The sequence below is a fragment of the Pogoniulus pusillus genome, chromosome 33 (genome assembly GCF_015220805.1).
Source record: "Pogoniulus pusillus isolate bPogPus1 chromosome 33, bPogPus1.pri, whole genome shotgun sequence".
In the NCBI taxonomy this organism is placed as follows: domain Eukaryota; kingdom Metazoa; phylum Chordata; class Aves; order Piciformes; family Lybiidae; genus Pogoniulus; species Pogoniulus pusillus.
In genome coordinates this window covers 1,682,501-1,701,539 of record NC_087296.1, presented here as the reverse complement: position 1 = coordinate 1,701,539, position 19,039 = coordinate 1,682,501, and the positions used below count along the sequence as shown (strand labels likewise).

The window sequence follows — 19,039 nt, the reverse complement described above, 5'->3', positions numbered from 1 at the left end:
GGGAAAAAATCTGTGTCCTCTCATGTCAGACTAAGAAAGCTGAAGACTTCTGCCTCAACTGCTCAAAGTTTTTCACATCCTTTATTCAGGAAGCTGACATTTAACTTTTGCAGTGTAATTAAATAAGGTTATTCTCTGCATTACTAATATGGATTTACTGCCTAAAATAAAAGCCTAATAAAGCCCAGGCTGTAAATCTGCACGTTGGATCCAGTTCTGAGTTTTATTGCTACCTCTGTTTTGCTTGCTTTGATAAATTGTTGTTGAAAAGCAGCAAAACTGCCAAAAGGTAAGAGATGATTTAATAGATTTTTATGATGCTTTTGACTATGTTTATTCAGGCACAAAATATTCAGTGTCTCGGGCTACTGCATGACAGGAATGCCTCAGCTTCCCTTTAAAGCAGAATCATTTGCTCTTGTAGCCAAATGTCTCTGGAAGCACTGAAGGCAGAAGCAACTTGCTTGGAAAAATCATTAGATTGCATTTTAAGACAAGAGAGGGGTTGGGATGTTCAGTTCAGCTCTTAGTGTCAAGGTCCCTTCTGAACTTTGGAGGCACTGGGAGGTGAAGCACTGCAGAGCACTCAGCAAATCAGGTTCCATTCTGGCATGCCACAGCTAAGCCATCAGTGCAACCTCTGACTCAGGCTCTGCTCCAATGCATCTATTTCTTTTATTAGTGTGAGTAGAGCTCAGGGACCAGGCACAACTCAGCATCAAGGGCCAGGAACAGCTCAGCATCAAGTACCAGGGACAGCTCAGCATCAAGGGCCAGGGACAACTCAGCATCAGGGACCAGGCACAACTCAGCATCAAGGATCAGGGGCAGCTCAGCATCAAGGGCCAGGGACAACTCAGCATCAGGGACCAGGCACAACTCAGCATCAAGGATCAGGGGCAGCTCAGCATCAAGGATCAGGGGCAGCTCAGCATCAAGGACCAGGCACAGCTCAGCATCAAGAGCCAGGGACAACTCAGCATCAGGGACCAGGCACAACTCAGCATCAAGGATCAGGGGCAGCTCAGCATCAAGGACCAGGCATAGCTCAGCATCAAGGACCAGGGGCAGCTCAGCACCAGGAACAGCTCAGCACCAAGGACCAGGGACAACTCAGCATCAAGGACCAGGGACAACTCAGCATCGCTTCATGCTGGATTTTGGTGAGAAAGGGACTTTCATACCATTAATATTGTCTCCTCCCCCAGATTGCCAATGAACAGATGTTGCTCTGAGTATTAATTCAGCAACCTAAGGCCAGAAATTCCATTATCTAGTATTTTAACTTAAAGATTGACAAGGTGAGAAAAACTCACTCAGTATGTGCTAGGAAACACATATCCATGCCTGGACCTAGAAGTGTCCTCAGAGAAAGAAATGTGGTTCCAGAGGTGTGCTTTACTGTAAGGCCAAAATAGAAATAATTTTCAGTCTCAAGCACACAAAATCTCCCAATCACCTTCTGGAAAATAAAGTCTCTCACAGGTTTGCAAAATGACTAAATGAAACCAGTAACTCCTTCCCTCCAAGTGTTCTATGCTCACTAACACCTGCTTCTTTTTACAGCTTGCTCTGAAAAGCATTCAACTGCTATCAGCAACTGTAAGCTCTCACACTGACAAATACTATCTATGATCCACTGACTTGTCAGCTTAACATCACTCCCTTTACTGCCTCTCCAGATTTGCCATTCCCTGTAGGACAATCTCTCTAAAGAGCAGCCACTTGATTGATGTAGTGAAACTCAGGTTTTCTGCAGCAGTTCCTGTGTGGACAAGCTTTGAAAAATTGATTCTACTGCTCAGGAAAAGGAAGAAACAAAAATATCTAAACCAGCCTCAAAACAAGGAATTTTCTGAACAAAAGACCTTCAATATTTATGCCCCAGAGAAATGCCACCATGCTGCTTGCTTCCCATGAATGTGCTTCAAAAGCAGCACTTACACTTATCTACTGATCACTCAGGGAGCCAAATCTTGTCCCAGAGTCATTGCACTGGAATTGCTCTCTTCAGAGAGAGGAGGAATTGCAGCAAGCCAGTTTAAAACTAATAAAAGTCCTAATCACTTGGAACAATTCCCTAGGTGGGCATCTGCCTGACTTTTTGTCTGTTACTGAAGTGACTCCTTCAGAGCTGGAGTCATGAGGGCCATCATCTACTCATTTTTTGAGAGCTTGCTAGAGCCAATATTCTCAGTCCAGATGAAGTGCAGTGAAGCACTTTCTGCCCCAAAGGGAAGTCTTCCACTTAAACTCTTTGATGCCAACTAACCTTCACATCTGCTGCGTCCCCATCGATTGCAACCACTTCACAGGACCATAGAATCAGTCAGGGTTGGAAGGCACACAAGGAGCAGCCAGTTCCAACCCTCCTGCCATGGGCAGATCAGGCTGGCCATAGCCTCATCCAGCCTGGCCTTAAATGCCTCCAGGGATGAGGCTTCCACACCTCTTTGGGCAACCCTTTCCAGGCTCTCACCACACTCATGCTGAACAACTTCTTCCTAACATCCAGTCTGACTCTCCCCATTTCCAGCTTTGTTCCATTCCCCCCAGTCCTATCACTACCTGACAGCCTAAAAAGTCCCTCCCCAGCTTTCTTGTAGGCTTCCTTAAGATACTCAACTTGGCACTTCTGTAGAGTGTCTGAGGAAGCAATTCTCTCCAACAGAAATACCACTGAGGTTCCTCTGTCTTCAGGGGAAGAGCTGTGTGCAAGCAATGCAGACCCAGCCTCATCCCTTACACATGTGCATGTGGAGAAGAGGAGCCTTTGTTTCTTTGCTGCCTATGCAAAATTATGCAAAGCAGGTCCAGTTCTGACTTTTTTTTAAGCAAATGAGGAGTCATTCCACTTCCCACTTGAAAAAAAACCAACCACATCTCAAAACTCACTATGGAAATAAGTCTGGAATTAGTCATCACTTAAAGCAGGATCCAAACATGTATTTACAAATCCATACTGCACATTAGGAAACAGCAGAACAAAGACTGTGTTTGGTTTGCTGTCCTGGAACACAAAGGCATCAAAGAGGTGACTGTTTGGGCTGTTTTCCCCCAAGTAAAATGAAACCATTTCTTCTTGACATACATTACACTACAGAGACAGAGAATTTGAACTGAAAATGGTAAGCACTATCAGTTATCTCATAGCTCTCATTTATAATGCCCTGGGAGACACCAGCACAACAAAATGAGCATCACTGTGAAGTCAGATTGAAGACCAAGTCATAGAACAGCTCAGGTTGGAAGAGGTCTCAGAGATCTCAGCCCCTGAAGTATCTGAAGGGGGCTACAAAAAAGCTGGGGAGGGACTTTTCAGGCTATCAGGGAATGCCAGGACTGGTGGCCAAGAGAGCCAATGGCATCCTGGACTGCATCAGGAATGGTGTGGTCAGCAGGAGCAGGGAGGTCATTCTGCCCCTGTACTCTGCACTGGTCAGACCACACCTCGAGTACTGCGTTCAGTTCTGGGCCCCCCAGTTTAGGAAGGACACTGAGATGCTTGAGTGTGTCCAGAGAAGGGTGACGAGGCTGGGGAGAGGCCTTGAGCACAGCCCTACGAGGAGAGGCTGAGGGAGCTGGGATTGGTTAGCCTGGAGAAGAGGAGGCTCAGGGGTGACCTTATTGCTGTCTAGAACTACCTGAGGGGAGGTTGTGGCCAGGAGGAGGTTGCTCTCTTCTCTAAGGTGGCCAGCACCAGAACAAGAGGACACAGCCTCAGGCTGCGCCAGGGGAAATTTCGGCTCGAGGTGAGGAGAAAGTTCTTCCCTGAGAGAGTCATTGGGCACTGGAATGGGCTGCCTGGGGGGGTGGTGGAGTCGTCGTCCTTGGGGCAGTTCAAGGCAAGGTTGGATGTGGCACTTGGTGCCATGGTCTGGCCTTGAGCTCTGTGGTAAAGGGTTGGACTTGATGATCTGTGAGGTCTCTTCCAACCTTGGTGATACTGTGAGACTGTGATACTGTGAAGATGGAGATGGGTAGGTTCAGGCTGGAGGTGAGGAGGAAGTTGTTCAGCAGGAGAGTGGTGGGAGGCTGGAATTTGTTGCCCAGGGAGGTGGTTGAGGCACCATCCTTGGAAGTGTTTAAGGCCAGGCTGGATGAGGCTGTGTGCAGCCTGCTCTAGGGCAGGGTGTCCCTGGGCATGGCAGGGGGGTTGGAACTGCCTGCTCCTTGTGGTTCCTTCCAACCCTGCCTGATTCTATGGTTCTAACTTGGGTCAGCTGTTGAAGCTCTGTAGCTGTTGAGCAATATAAATGGTTGCAGAGAGAAAACCAGCTTTAGTAAACTCTTACATACAAATTACTGATACATGTTGAGGGGAAACAAAGCAAGCAAAAAAGAAAAGGCAAAAGCCAAATGAGCCATACCAGAAAGTAAAGAATTAACTGTAATGCAGGAGCATTTCTGTACTTCTGCTGAAAGCAGCACTGAATTCCAGGGTGAGCAAGGGAAATGCAGAGAATCACAGAATCAGTCAGGGTTGGAAGGGACCACAAGGATCAGTCAGTTCCAACTCCCCTGCCATGCCCAGGGACACCCTACCCTAGAGCAGGCTGCACACAGCCTCAGCCACCCTGGCCTGAAACACCTCCAGGGATGGAGCCTCAACCACCTCCCTGGGCAACCCATTCCAGCCTCTCACTACCCTCTTGTTGAAGAACTTTCTCCTCACCTCCAGCCTGAACTTGCTGAACTGTATCCTTCAATGCAAAGTTTCCATGAAGGTTCTGGCACGGAACACATCAAAATTACCACATCCAACCAAATATGCAAATAATGCAAGCACATCACTGCTGCACACATCAAAAGCCTGTGCCTGTCACCCTAATTTAATTTAAAAGAATGCAATTGGGCTCATAAATGCAAAAAAAGAGATGACAAACCATCCAGCAGATGACACAGCAGCATCTGCCCTGCTGGTGGAGGATAAATGTACTCGACCCCTAATGTGATCAAGCATATGGAGCCAGAGGAGCAAAGTGAAGTGGTGGAGAGTGCTTATCACTTGTTATCTTTGTTCTGAAAGACAAGCTTTGCAATCCCTGCCTTGCTTTCAGAGCACTTCTTGTGCCCAGCTCAGTCTCTGCAAACAGAGAGCAGAATTTTGGCCAGAGTCCAACTCTAGAGTCTAAGCCAAAATGTGAACTGCTTCTATGATTTTAAAGAAGTTTTTCTCTTTGATTTTTGGGTTCACCTCAGTGCCAATGGGTGAGGAAAACTTTTCACAACTTTTAAAGCCTATAGCCTAAAATGAGACAAATATCCCCAAGCTACCCAGGGGAGTGCTCAAGTCACCATCCCTGAAGGTATTTAAGAGACATATAGGTGTGGTGCTCAGTGACATGGTTTGGTGGTGGGCTTGGTAGCATTTACAGCTGGAGTCCATCTCAAGGGTCTTTTCCAACCCATGCAATGTTACAGTTCTGTGATGCTTTAGTGTAGATCAGTGTGGGTTTGGGCTCAGATTAAGGACCTTCAAGCCATTAAACACAAGTTCCATTAATGCTGAACACTGAAAAGTGCCTGAAGGCAATGCACTGCCAGGGACGGTTATAAATCATCAATGGTCATAAAGCTGCAAAGGTGAGTGCCAGGAGGCTGCAGCCAGGCTCTGCTGGGTGCTGCCCAGTGCCAGCACAAGGGGCAATGGTGGAAGCTGAGCCAGAGGAAGTTTCATGCAAACATGAGGAAGATTTTTTTCCCTGTGAGGGTGACAGAGCCCTGGAACAGGCTGCCCAGGGGGGTTGTGGAGTTTCCCTCTCTAGAGATATTCAAACCCTGGTTGATTCTATGATTCTATGTGTTCCTGTGTGACCTGCTGTGGGTGATCCTGCTGTGGCAGGGGGGTTGGACTGGATGAGCTTTGGAGGTCCCTTCCAGCCCCTGACATTCTGTGGCTATGTGACAGCTTCTGTAACTCTTACCACAGATGCATTGCAGAAAGGATGCTTTAACCACTCCTGACAAGCATCCTGTTTGGAGCAATGAATAACTGGAGAGGAAATCAGTGACCATAATAAGGCTTTATGTGGCCTCTTGAGCAGGCCTGGCACTGGAAATATTTTCTAAACAAAGCAGTGCTGATGCAGTTGGACACCAGCTCAGCAGGGTCCCATATAAACTGACAAGGCAGAAGCAGTTCACCTCTGCGGAGGAACAGAGGCTTTCGGGCTGCTGCAGTGGGCAGCATCTCACCACTGAAGGCTGCTCGTGGAGCAGGATCTCACACAAAGCTGTCTGAAATGAGACACAGCTCACTCTGGGGAGCTGTTTCTGAAGCACAGGCCAGGATGAATCACAGAATGACAGGGTCTGGAAGGGACCTCCAAAGCTCATCCAGTCCAACCCGCCTGCCACAGCAGTATCACCCAAAGCAGAGCACACAGGAACACATCCAGGCAGGGTTTGAATATCTCCAGAGAGGGAGACTCCACAACCCCCCTGGGCAGCCTGTTCCAGGACTCTGTCACCCTCACAGGGAAAAAAATCCTCCTCATGTTTCCATGAAACTTCCTCTGCCTCAGCTTCCACCATCGCTCCTTGTCCTGTCCCTGGGCATCATCCAGCAGAGCCTGGCTCCAGCCTCCTGCCACTCACCTGCACAGCTTTATAACCACTGCTGAGGTCACCTCTCAGTCTCCTCTTCTCCCAGCAGCACAGCCCCAGCTCCCTCAGGCTCTCCTAACAGAGCTGTTCCATTCCCTTTCTGGTTCTGCACAAGTAGTTCTTTGTCCCTTTTGAACTGAGGGGTCCAGAACTGGACACAGTGCTCCTGGTGTGGCCTCAGCAGGGCAGAGCAGAGGGGCAGGAGAACCTCTCTTGTCCTACCAACCACAGCCCTTCTAATTCACCCCAGAAAGGCATTGGCCCTCCTGGCCACCAGAGCACACTGCTGGCTCATGGTCATCCTTCCATCAACTAGGATGAGTCACAGATCAGACCTGCAGACCTTCCCTGGCTGCTGGTGGTAGATCTACTGGCTTTGAAGAAGAAAATGATAACTTTTTTTCAGACTCTGACAGCTAGAAAGGTTCTCAGATGTATTCTCAATTTCCTAAACAAAACTTAACTCTGAGATCTCTTTCATGCAGAATGCTATTTGCAGCTGAAGGATTCTCTATGATCTAGTTCAGTTCCCTTTCTCACAATCTAAAGACAGACACAAAGAGAAAAACTGCTGAAAAGAGAACAGGAAAGTTCTCTTGCCCTCCCCCTGGGGCAAAGCAGCAAGAGAAGGAGAGAAAGGTGACAAGGCCAGGAAGCAATTAGGAGATGCTTTTCTCAGGAGAAACCTTGCAACCAAAGCTATGATCAGAACACACAGTTCAGTCACTCTTACATTTGATCCTGTCAGCAGTGCCGTTACAAGCTCTAAAGAGGCCAGAAAGTGAAGCACATCAGGTGAGAGGAAGGAAATCAAATGACTTAGCAGTGAAGACAAAGCCTACAACAGTACATAAGAACAAGGGGACACAGTCTGAAGCTGTGCCAGGGGAGGTCTAGGCTGGATGTTAGGAGGAAGTTGTTGGCAGAGAGAGTGATTGGCATTGGAATGGGCTGCCCAGGGAGGTGGTGGAGTGGCCGTGCCTGGAGGTGTTGAAGCCAAGCCTGGCTGGGGCACTCAGTGCCATGGTCTGGTTGACTGGATGGGGCTGGGGGATAGGTTGGACTGGATGAGCTTGGAGCTCTCTTCTGACCTGGTTGATTCTATGATTCTGTGATTCTATGAACAGTCACTCTGCAAGTGCCATTGCTGTTGATTTCCTCAACCCCACAGCTCCAAGCATGTAGGCAGCAGAGCTCACTTCCCAAAGAGTGTGGATTGCCAGTGGTTCATCCATTCAGCAGGGTGATGCAGAATCACCCTGCCATGGGAAAGGACACTCTGCAGTTCTGGCAACCTCAACAACAGAGTGCTCTCCTTACAGCTCAAATCTGAGTGTGCCACAATCAAAACAGGCTCCTTTTCAACTGACTCTTGCCACAGCCCTGCAGTATGTACAGCCAAGAGCCCTGGAGGCTGAAGGCAGAAGAGGTTGGATTACCTGCAGTTAGAGGCTGGATTTCTTGCAGTTAGCCTGGCTTAAATGAATCTCAGAACAAACCAAGAAAGGCATTGAGAGATATGACCAGAAGCAATGAGCAGTGATTAGTGAGGATGAAGCACAAAAGAGAAAGCTCCTACTTCTCTTCAGTACCACCACTACATATTCTCAAAACAAAAGGGTCAGAATGGGTTTCCCTTAACTATGAAATGACTTCCCAGATATCCAGGTGGTAGCATCCCTCTGAATCAGCTACATTGGTTAGCGGCTGGCAAAATAACCTGAAGCAATTCAGGAGTCAAAGTGTAGTCTGAGCAGCATCAGGTTTGACTCAGCTGTCTGGATACAAGGCACAAAGTAGAATAAATCTCGGCAGACTCCACTAGTCCTTGTGTTTGTCCTTTTCAGTCCATGATACAGAATTAAGGAGGAAAGAGTAGGACTGAGGAATGGAGAAAGGGAAGTGAAAAAGCACAGGCATAGACAAAGGTGAGGGTGAAAAGGGTTTCTACCACATCCCATCTGTTTTGGGTTTCATGCTTCAGCACTGAGATACAGCAGAGCCACACACATGTTCTTCTTTACTGCAGGAGCAGTAATGGCTCTGACAACCCCAGAGAAGGAACAAGGGTCAAGACAGCATTAAACCACTTCAGTCACTTTGTCCCAGCAGCCAGAGAGTTGGTTGGAACAAAGCTCTTTATGTGGATTAGTTCTGCTTTCTGCCTTCAGACTCCAAAGAAAGACAGCTCACTTCAAAGGACTCGGGACCAAACCCATCCCAATTTCTCCCATTCCCAGTTCAAATGCACTGCTGCCCTCGGTGCAGCCTGTGCTAATGCAGCACCTCACCTGCCTACCTCTGCCTTGCTTCCCTCATCTTTTAAAGCAACAAGCAGAGCTCAGTGAGGCAGAGGTGTTTCTGGCCAGAGCCTGTACCTCATTCTCACAGGCTGCCATGACAGATCTGGGTCTGTTAGCCACACAGGCTGGCCACAGGCCTCACAGCTCTGCCCAGTCAGAGAATCAGAGAATCACTTTGGTTGAAAAAGACCTTTAAGGGCACTGAGCCCAACTGTGTCATGTTTCTCAGACCAGGAAGGAGTCTACACTTCAGATTCACAGACTGCATTGGGCTGGAAGGGACCCAGAAAGGTCATTTTGTCCAACCCCCTGAAGTCAGCAGGGACACCTCCAGCTAGATCAGGTCCTCCAACAATGACCTGGAGTACCTAATAATTGCTCTCCATAACTACCTGAAAGGAGGCTGGAGAGAGGAGGGAGACAGCCTCTTCTCCCTGATGGCAAGCGAGAGGACTAGACCAAAAGGACACAAGCTGTGCCAGGGGAAGTTTAGGCTGGGTAAGAGGAAACATTTCTTCACTGAAAGGCTATCTACATTGGAACAGGCTGCCCAGGGAGGTGCTCAGGTGCCTTATGGACCTGGTGTTTAGCCACATAGCTCTGTCGTGACCTTGCAGGTCTGGGTCAAGTGTTGGACTAGATGATCTCGAAGCTCTCTTCCAAGCAAAGATATTCAGTGCTTCTCTGGAGACAACATTCTCCTTTTTCAAAGCTCCAGAACTCCACAGGAATGTGCATCAGCTATGCCCTGGACTCCAAGATTCAAACTTCAACGGAGTTTAAGGCAGAGGTTCTTTGTCTGATTCTCACTTAGGTTCTCCTTCAACAAACCCACTGTTTGTTTCAGCAGCACACAGCTTTGGCCAGATTCCAGAGTTGTGAAGAAGGAAGAATTGAGTGGCCTGCTGCACAGCTAATTTATGCAGAAATTACTGCCAGTCTCATGGGCAGCTACTGAGCCTCACTGTGAGTCAGGCTAATAACTATTACCAAGACATGATAATTTCATTTAGCATTAGGCAACCATCTGGTGCCTTCGTTCCTTGTTGTAACACAATGCCACTGTTTCCCTCAGTCCACTCTCATTAGAGCAAGACAAAGCAGCTAAGGCAAAACACACACACAGATGACAAATTTCTCCTCTCCATCATCTTTGTGCCGCTCCACCCAGAACCTGTGCTCTTGGAGATTCTGGAGGTAGGAGGGGACCACTGAAACCTGAAATGAGCTCCTCTCTAATGACGCTATCTACTTCATTGAGTAGTCTCTAAATCACAAGTGTAGCATTGTAGCTACTTTTTTCACAATGGCTGCATGTGATGGATGAATCCAGCCCAGCCCTGATCAGCCGGACCGGTGGTTAATCACTCTCAGGCTTAAAAATATGCACCTTGTTTCTAGTCTCAATTTGCCTGACTCCAGCTCTGAAACGCTGCCTTCTCTTTAGGCCTTTTTCTGCTACATTGGACAGTCAGCTGCTGTCAAAAGCCTCATTTCCATTAAGGCATCTACAGACCATGGTCAAGTCCCCTCTCAACCTTCTCTTCAGCAGATTAAACAGACTGATCTTCTTTAGCCTCTAACTACAATGCTTATTTCCAGACCTACAGACATTGCTCTGCCTTAGATGAACTCTTTCCAACTTCAAACATATTTCCCAAGTGTAGTCACCAGAGCAGGACACAATAATTCATTAACATTTGCCCTAATGCCCCCATTAAAAGGCACCACTACTTCCTACTTGATATTCACTTGTCTACTTCTCAGAGATCATATCATTCACAGTCCTCCTTTAGCTCACAGGTACAGGATCCTGAAATGATGTTAAGGAGAGGATCTTCATCCCCTTCTTCTCCTAGCACGCTAAGAAGAAAACACACATGACTCTCCTGTCTTTTCTACACCACCCACACTTCCCTGCACTGCCTCCCTCCAGCATCACCTGTGTCACTTGTTTTATTTTTCAGATAGTTTTTTGTCTTCCTTCATCAATTTCCTGTTCTTTGGAGCTTTTTCCATTATGATTTAGCAGGAGCACTTCTGAGCTGCTCAGCTCTAGGATCCCTTTCTAGGGCAATTCCAACTACAGTCATTTTGGAGTATTGTCTTCTACTTCCATTTTCTTCATGTAAGGAAATTACATTCCTGAAGTCATTTGCTGATAGAAAATAGAAGCATATTCTGAGAACACACCAGTGGAGCTATACTGTGTGGGCCAGAACCACAGCATTCTGTCTTCTGATAACTCAAATTCATTAGGTCAAATTACCTAACGCTACCAGACAGCTCACTCTAACGGATGGCCTACATACCAGAGTTCTGTCTCATGTTCCATGCAATATCTATTTAATAAGCTTTTATTTCTCACACTGGTAGCTCCACTGAATTGCATTTACAACAAGCAAACTTCAATTTCCACCTGGGAGTTGCCTCAGAGACTGAATGAATCGAATGAGATCGCATCGGTTCCATTTCTCTTTATTCTGGGGCTGGATATTTTTACTTCTTTGTTGCACTACAAGAATAGTTGTAGCTACTTCTAGTGCTTAAGTTTGGAACCATTCCATGATGTTCATAACAGCAATTAATTTATGTACTACTACAGAAAGATATTTGGATTAATTTGGTTGCTATCTGGAACAGAAGTTCTTAACTATCAGCGCTTCCCCGTGTCACAAAACACTTACTAATCGAGATCTGTTCACACAGAGAGCTCAGAAGATATGTTTGTTCAACAAAATAACCCTAATTTGGCCTCAAATCAATCAGCTGAGGAAAGAAACCCTGTGTTTTGTTCTGACTTCTCTTTTTCATTCATAGCAAAGGAGGAGAATGTTCATGTACTAAAAGCAACACCACATTATGTGATCTGATACCAGAACTACTGTGTGTAAGCCTGGCTTAGCTCATTTCAGCTACAAGCACTCTGTGCAGGGAGTGCAGTTGCTGTTTCAGCAGAAGTGAATGCTCTGGTTCTTTGGTACAATGCACCAATATACCTAAATAAATAGGAAGTGAAGAAGAGAGAGATCAGAGAGAAAGAATTGGGTAGAAAAGGGAGCAGAAGATGGAGATGCAAAAGAGAAAAGCAGCCAGAGAAAGTCTCTGTACACTTAAAACCCTCCGACATTAGGCACATACAAGCAAAAAACCAAACCAATCCAACAAACCAAAAACTAAAAGAGAGAGAGAGGGAGAAAAGAGGAAGGAGAAATGAAATAAGAGAGATAATGAAGCATGGGGAGAAGGCAAACTAAACATGAAGATGATGCAGAGCAAAGTGCTTCAGACAACTAGAAGGAAAGACGCTGCAAATCTAAACCTGCTTCCTAATATTTCAGCCCACAGTTCAAAGCTGAATTAGAGCAAGTTCAGACTTTCCTGGCAGACCAAAATGAAATTAAAGCCCTGCAATGTTTTCTGGTAGCTCAATAAATACCTTGTGTCAACTCTTTATGTCTTGAGACGTAAATCATTTGGGCTCTCTTCAGAACCTCAGTCTTTAGGACTTCCAATGATGTTTCCTTTCATTGCTTCACATATTTCTTGACACCAAGAACTGTCCAACTGATTAGTTACTCCTATTAACTTCATCAGCTCCTTCTCCAATAAGTGTTCCTGGGGAACCCTCCCAATGTATGCAGCCTAAAAGAGTCTGAGAGGCTGAAGTGGAAGTGATTTTTATTTCCAAGTAGAAGCTGAAAGCCCAAAAAGTCTATGTAAAATTTACAACTTTGCCTCAAAGGTGATCAGGTTAAACAGGGACTATTTAGCCTTGATATCAAAACAAATTTGCACTCATGAGAGAAACTGAGCACAGCCTTCAATTCCTGCACCAGGGTACAAGTGGCCTTAGACCTCTGCTTGTCTGATTCTAAATGCCAGAGTCACAGACACTGCAAAGCTTGAGGTGACAGCACAAGTCACAAAGCCAGAGTATACTTCAAAGCCTTCAAAACACACCAAAGAGCAGGCAAATATTGTCAAACACTTCTCCAACCTGGTTGGTTCTGTGATTCTCTTTGGAACATCCTAGACAACTCTGTGCTACCAAACAAAAGGAGTTAGGGAGCCCTCCTCTCCCCTTCACACATCCTTCTCACTAATTCCAGCTCACTTAACTGCTTGACAAAGACACAAAACCAAGATTCCCCTCTAATCCAGCAGCACATTTGCAAACCTACTATCTCACTGCCAAGTTGAATGGAATAGAACTGCAAGAATCAGAAGCTTTTGCATCAGCTCCTAATTTCTCTTAACAGTTTCTCCAAAGCATGAAGTACAAAAGGTTTTCCTCAGCCCATCCTCAGAGCATGGTTGCTCGAACAAAGGACTGCAGTCAAGTTCAGTGCTGTTGGGCTGATACTGTAACTCAATTCAGCAAAACTCATTCTTGTTCGTGGCTATAGGAGATCTGCCTGAACTAAGAGTTCAGGTTTCTCCACCTAATTCACTGCTATGGATTCCATTCTTTAAGCAAAACAAAAAGCCCCACAGAGAAACTGTGGTTTATTTCCCAGGAGAGATTTCCCATTCAATTCCTTTGCTGTCTAGCAAACCCTAAATAACAAATGACTTTCAGTTGCTTTTGACAGCAGTGGGAATCCTTCCTGTTGCACAAACAGAAGAAGAATTTTAAGCTACAGAGCCTTTGTTTTTCTGTGTGTTAGTTTTGTGAATCACAGAGTCAGAAATGAATTCAGCTTTGCTCAGGGGGGTCACAAAGCCCAGACTCCTGCCCAGGGTAACGTCAACCACTCCTTGAGACCAGCAGAGTGTCCACCCAGATCTCCAAACTCTCCAAAGACAGAAGCTCCACAGTGTCTCTGGCAACATGCTACTGAGTTTATCTACCTAGTAACTTCTCTTTTCCTGAGGTCACGCTGGAGCCTCTCTTGTTTGGAAGCATACAGCACTGCACAGCTTTGCCAAGAGCAAGACTCCATCCCTTGAGGTCAGCTCCTCTTAGTAGAAAATGCCTGGCAGAAAAACCCCTCCTGCCTGATGCTAAAATTCAGCCAGCTCCCCCCTGTCTCTCTTCACGAGTCTTAACACTTCAGCCTCCCAGCAGCCTGCTGACCCTTGCTCAAGTCTATTCACGCACTGGGGAGCCCACAGCTGCTCACAGTATTTCAGTATGGAATAATCACCCTCCTTAACTGACTGCTGAAAGCTTTGCAGTGAGGATCCAGCATCTCTCCAAACAGAACATAAAACTTACCTTGAAGAAAGTCATGGTTGCTCCATCTTCAACTGCCCCATACTCTATCTTTGTCTGCTTGGCCAGATCATCAGCAGAGTCGATGGGGGACTCCATCCGTTCCACTGTCAGAAAGGCGGCTAGGTTAGCAGTGTACGAGGAAATGATGATAAGTGTGAAAAACCACCAAATGCCTCCCACTATCCTGGTGGAGAGGGCTTTGGGCATGAGCTCAGAACCTAACGAAAACCAGGGGAGAAAGATGAAACCAGCGCACAGAAAACAGGTCATCAGCGTTCAGCACTTTTTGCCACAGTGGGGAGATGGAATTCACTGTGCAAAAACACCTTGACAGCTACAGGCTTACATCTACTGCTCGTACAAACACACACCACTGAAATGGAGAATAAGAACTGATTACACTCAAGACGAGGTCTTTTTGGAGCTGTGGGGATCAAAGGATAGGAATGGGAGACTCACTGATCAGGCTTAAAGTCTAGAAATTGATACAGATATAGCAGCTTTAAAAGTAAAGCAGTTACACGAAGTGGCTTTCCAGAAAAAAAGGACAGTAAAGGGAGACTCTCTGATCAGGCTTAGAGTCTAGAAAGAGATCTATATAGATCTACAGCAGCTTAAAAAGAAAAGCAGTTCCATGAACTGGCTTTCCAGAAAAATAGGGATAGTAATGGGAGACTCTCTGATCAGGCTCAGAGTCTAGAAATGGATCTCTAGCAGCTTTAAAAGAAAAGCAGTTCCATGAACTGGCTTTCCAGAAAAATAGGGATAGTAATGGGAGGATCTCTGATCAGGCTCAGAGTCTAGAAATGGATCTCTAGCAGCTTTAAAAGTAAAGCAGTTACACGAAGTGGCTTTCCAGAAAAAAAGGACAGTAAAGGAAGACTCTCTGATCAGGCTTAGAGTCTAGAAATGGATCTATAGCAGCTCAAAAAGAAAAGCAGTTCCATGAACTGGCTTTCCAGGAAAAAAAGGATAGTAATGGGAGACTCTCTGATCAGTCTTAGAGTCTAGAAATGGATCTATAGCAGCTTAAAAATGAAAGCAGTTACATAAAGTAAGTGGCTTTGCAGAAAAAAGGGATAGCAATGGGAGACTCACTGATCAGGTTTAAAGTCTAGAAATGGATCTACAGCAGCTTTAAAAGTAAAGCAGTTACATGAAGTGGCTTTCCAGAAAAAAAGGACAGTAAAGGGAGACTCTCTGATCAGGTTTAAAGTCTAGAAAGAGATCCATATAGATCTACAGCAGCTTAAAAAGAAAAGCAGTTCCATGAAGTGGCTTCCCAGAAAAACTGCTGGCTGGCCTGAGCCTCGAAGGGAATACCAACACAGAAGCACTTACACAGTTCACCTTCAAGGCACTAAATTAATAGTTTTTCAAGGTTTGTTGTTTTTTTTCTGGGGGGAGGGCAAAAAAGCCTCTTGAGTAAATAAAAATAAGCTCTTGAGGAAAGGAAGGGATATGAAATAAAAGCATTTCATACCTGAAACACAAAAATCTGCCCTCTGCTGTCATAAATAAGCTTTTGCCCTTTATCACCGCTCATTGGCTGCTGGATCAAAAAGAAGGAACTTCTCCCATCTCTATAGTTAGCCCCACAAATTCAGGTAAACATGGGTGGCTGTGCCACACACTTGGTTTGACAGAGCAGCAATGAAAATATTCCATCACTATGCATAAACTAGATAAAGAGAGATTATAATGCATTGCTGGAGTTGCCTGCTCATGGCTCTACAGAAGGGAGGGGGAGAGAGAGAGACACTGTGCAGCAATTTGCATGATTATTAATGCTAATTTAGAATCTAATGAAGCAAATTGCAGCACAAGAACTCCTCTCGTGCCTGATTACCAAAAACAGAAGGAAAAATCCAATTCAGTGCAATTGAAACCATAAATATTTATCATCGGGCGAGCGCCGATGGAGTTTGATCCATAAAGTTAGAATTGAGTGGGATTAAGTTTTTGATGCTGCCAAATAAATGATTCCAGGCTTCACTGTCAGAACTTTGTGTCAGATCTTTTTGAAGCATCAAGAAAGTTGTTTTCAGAGAAGCATTTTTTTTCATAGCCACTGCACCGTGGCACTTAATTGCTTTTTGTTAATTGGTCACTAGGATTGCTTTGGGATTTCCTGGGTAAAATGGAATGAAGGCAAGATGGACTATTTTATTCCCATTAAATTTTCATGTTTAGATTGAATTATTTAAGGAACTGGTCCAGCAAGGTAACACATCTTCATATAAACAAAAGGTTATGCCAAACTTTCAACGTCAATGCCAAATAAAAACCCAAAAGAAGAAAAAAGGGAAAGAACAGAAAGGGAAAGGGGAGGAGAGGGGAGGAAAAAAGGAAAGGGAAGGAAACCAAAGAAAAGGGGGAAAGAAGTGGTATCATAACTGGACTATCGTGTTCAAAAACAGCCCATCTTACCCTGCAGTTCATCTTACCCTTGCTGTCTCAAACAAAAAAAGCTGACAGACTTGGACATGACAGCCAACTCCAGCGCCAGCCTCTGCCTAGAACTCTGCAAGGAAAAAAGTAGAAAAGTACCTTTCTGATGGAGTTGCTCCTAGGCCCTGTCAGTCACACACTCAGACACCATAACACTAACAGATTTTCCAATAAGCCCACCATCATCATCATCATCATCATCACCAAACTCTTTTAATTGCTCTCGTTTTATTTAAAGGAAAAAAAAGGAGGGGGAAAAAAAAAAAGGAAAAGAAAACCAAACAACCAAACAAAAAAGCATCATCCATAAAGTCAGAGCGGGCTGGGAGGAGGAGAGTGGAAACGTTTGCCGCAGGTGGGTGCCCCAATTACCACAAGTCGACAGCTTACCACGTCTGCCACCGAGGCAACAGAGCCTGGTTAGGGGCTGACTGTCATGTACCCAAGGTAACGTCATGTCCAGCACTATATCCCACAGTTTCCTGGGAGCGAGGGGTGTCAGCAAGACATGGATGAGTTCCCTCTATCATGTACCCTCCAGTGCTAAGCAGGCGGCTCCTAGAGCAGCAGCACTGAATGCGGCTGTAGCCTAAGCGCTGCCATCGGTTCCACTGTCGCCATTAGGTGTGGACTTGCTTGTGCAAAAAGCCTACTTTAGCTCCTTTAGATCAATTTAGGCTCTGGAGAAATCTATTCTCCAGAGCAATTATCCCAAGTCAGGACTGATTTCTCCAGCTTTCAAATGGTGCCTGTGGAAATCTTTTAGAGGATGGACTGAGGCAAAGGGAAACCAATATGAAAGCAAGGACAGAAGGGCAGCCTTAATGCTGAAAAGCTAGCTTGCCTTCATGGAAAACTTATCCCTCAAAGGCATCACTGGAGATCAGTGTCTTGGTTAGGGATTTTTCCCTCTCTTTGCCCTTTTTCTTTTTCAGTAAGTCTAGGTCATTGCTATATTTTAAAGAGAAACAGAATGTGGCCAGGCAAAACTACAGGTGATAAAGAATGTATCTCAGCTGAAGAATCTTACTGAGGCAGTGCAGCTAGAGCTGGAGAACTATCATCCTCCAAAGGCATCTTTTGCAACTGACATCTTTCTTTCGTTTTGAAATCCTATTTTGCCTCTCAAGAAATGTTTAGATGCTAGGGACTTGAAGACCTTTTCCTTGCAAAACCTGAGGTCTGTCCCTCCTCCAGAGCTCTGAAGAAGCACAGAGCCACACAAAGGAATACAACTCAGCGTTTGTAGTGCTTCAGACAATCCTGAGAGCTGTGGATGGAATTTGAAATGCCTTCTTTCACTCAGGATCTGGGGTTTTGGTAGCTTTTCTAGAAGCAACCAGGATCTGACAAATGTGCATTTAGAGGTGGTGCTTGAGCTAGAGAATTTTTAGACATCTGTAGTTACAATCTGCTTGATACTAAACACTTAGCAAGACAGAGCTGAGCTTTTGTATCTGATGTGGAATCTTGATTGCTCTTTGCCCTTTAATTCAGGTTTCTCCTCAGCATAGTGCACTCTCTTCTTTTTGCTGAGGGCTTAGGGACTCTCTAAGCCTACAGACACAACACATGGCAGAATATTTGTTACAGTTAGAGCAGAGCTTCATGAACTAATTTGGTTATTTAAAAAATGGGATTTATTTACAGCTGATATGCTGATGGTGGGGAGTTTGAAAAATGATTGCTCAGGTGTATCCATAAAGAACTCTGCCAGCATGCAGCATCTGCTGATAACATTTCCTTTCAATTCCTTTATGATATGCAGTGGTTATTTCTTCCAGAAAGAAAAGTTGCTCCTTTGGGGAGCTCTTCACCAGAGCTAACAACCTTCTCTATTATGCTGGACTGCCCAGTGAAATGTCAGAACAAAAAGCTGAATCTGTGTTATTCAAATGTCTCTGGGTTTATGTGACCCTCTTCAAATCCTTCTGGAAAAGGGTAGTGGAACAGGGATGTTCTTTGCTGGATCTACATCACTGCTATGCCTTAACAATAGCAGGAGTATGGCAAGGGAGAAAATAGAGATTTGGAAGAATGGATCTTAGCTTAAGCATTTGACTGACAGTGCTGGTGGTTGGTCATCCTGGCATAAATACCAGTGCATATGTACTGGTGTGTAACTGGTTGTTAGTTATCCTGGTAATATAACTGGTTGTTGGTCATCCTGGCATAAATACCAGTGCATAGGTACTGGTGTGTAACTGGTTGTTAGTTATCCTGGTAATATAACTGGTTGTTGGTCATCCTGGCATAAATACCAGTGCATATGTACTGGTGTGTAACTGGTTGTTAGTTATCCTGGTAATATAACTGGTTGTTGGTCATCCTGGCATAAATACCAGTGCATAGGTACTGGTGTGTAACTGGTTGTTAGTTATCCTGGCATAAATACCAGTGTATATGTACTGGTATTTAACTGGTGGTTGGTTATCCTGGCATAAATACCAGTGCA

General features: G+C 45.3%; 1 protein-coding gene across 6 annotated transcripts in view; it reads right to left on the bottom strand.

Annotated features, from left to right (window-relative positions):
• The window catches only part of GRIK2 (glutamate ionotropic receptor kainate type subunit 2), a 240,358-nt gene that overhangs the window by 61,459 nt on the left and 159,860 nt on the right, over positions 1 to 19,039 (bottom strand). For 4 of the 6 annotated variants that reach the window (XM_064170071.1, XM_064170069.1, XM_064170074.1 and 1 more), the window contains one exon: positions 14,134 to 14,351. In XM_064170071.1, the coding sequence (XP_064026141.1) occupies positions 14,134 to 14,351 (218 nt within the window). Of the gene's footprint in view, positions 1 to 14,133; positions 14,352 to 14,426; positions 16,658 to 19,039 lie in introns of those variants that run through there. The other 2 variants (XM_064170072.1, XM_064170075.1) reach the window with 2 other exon arrangements.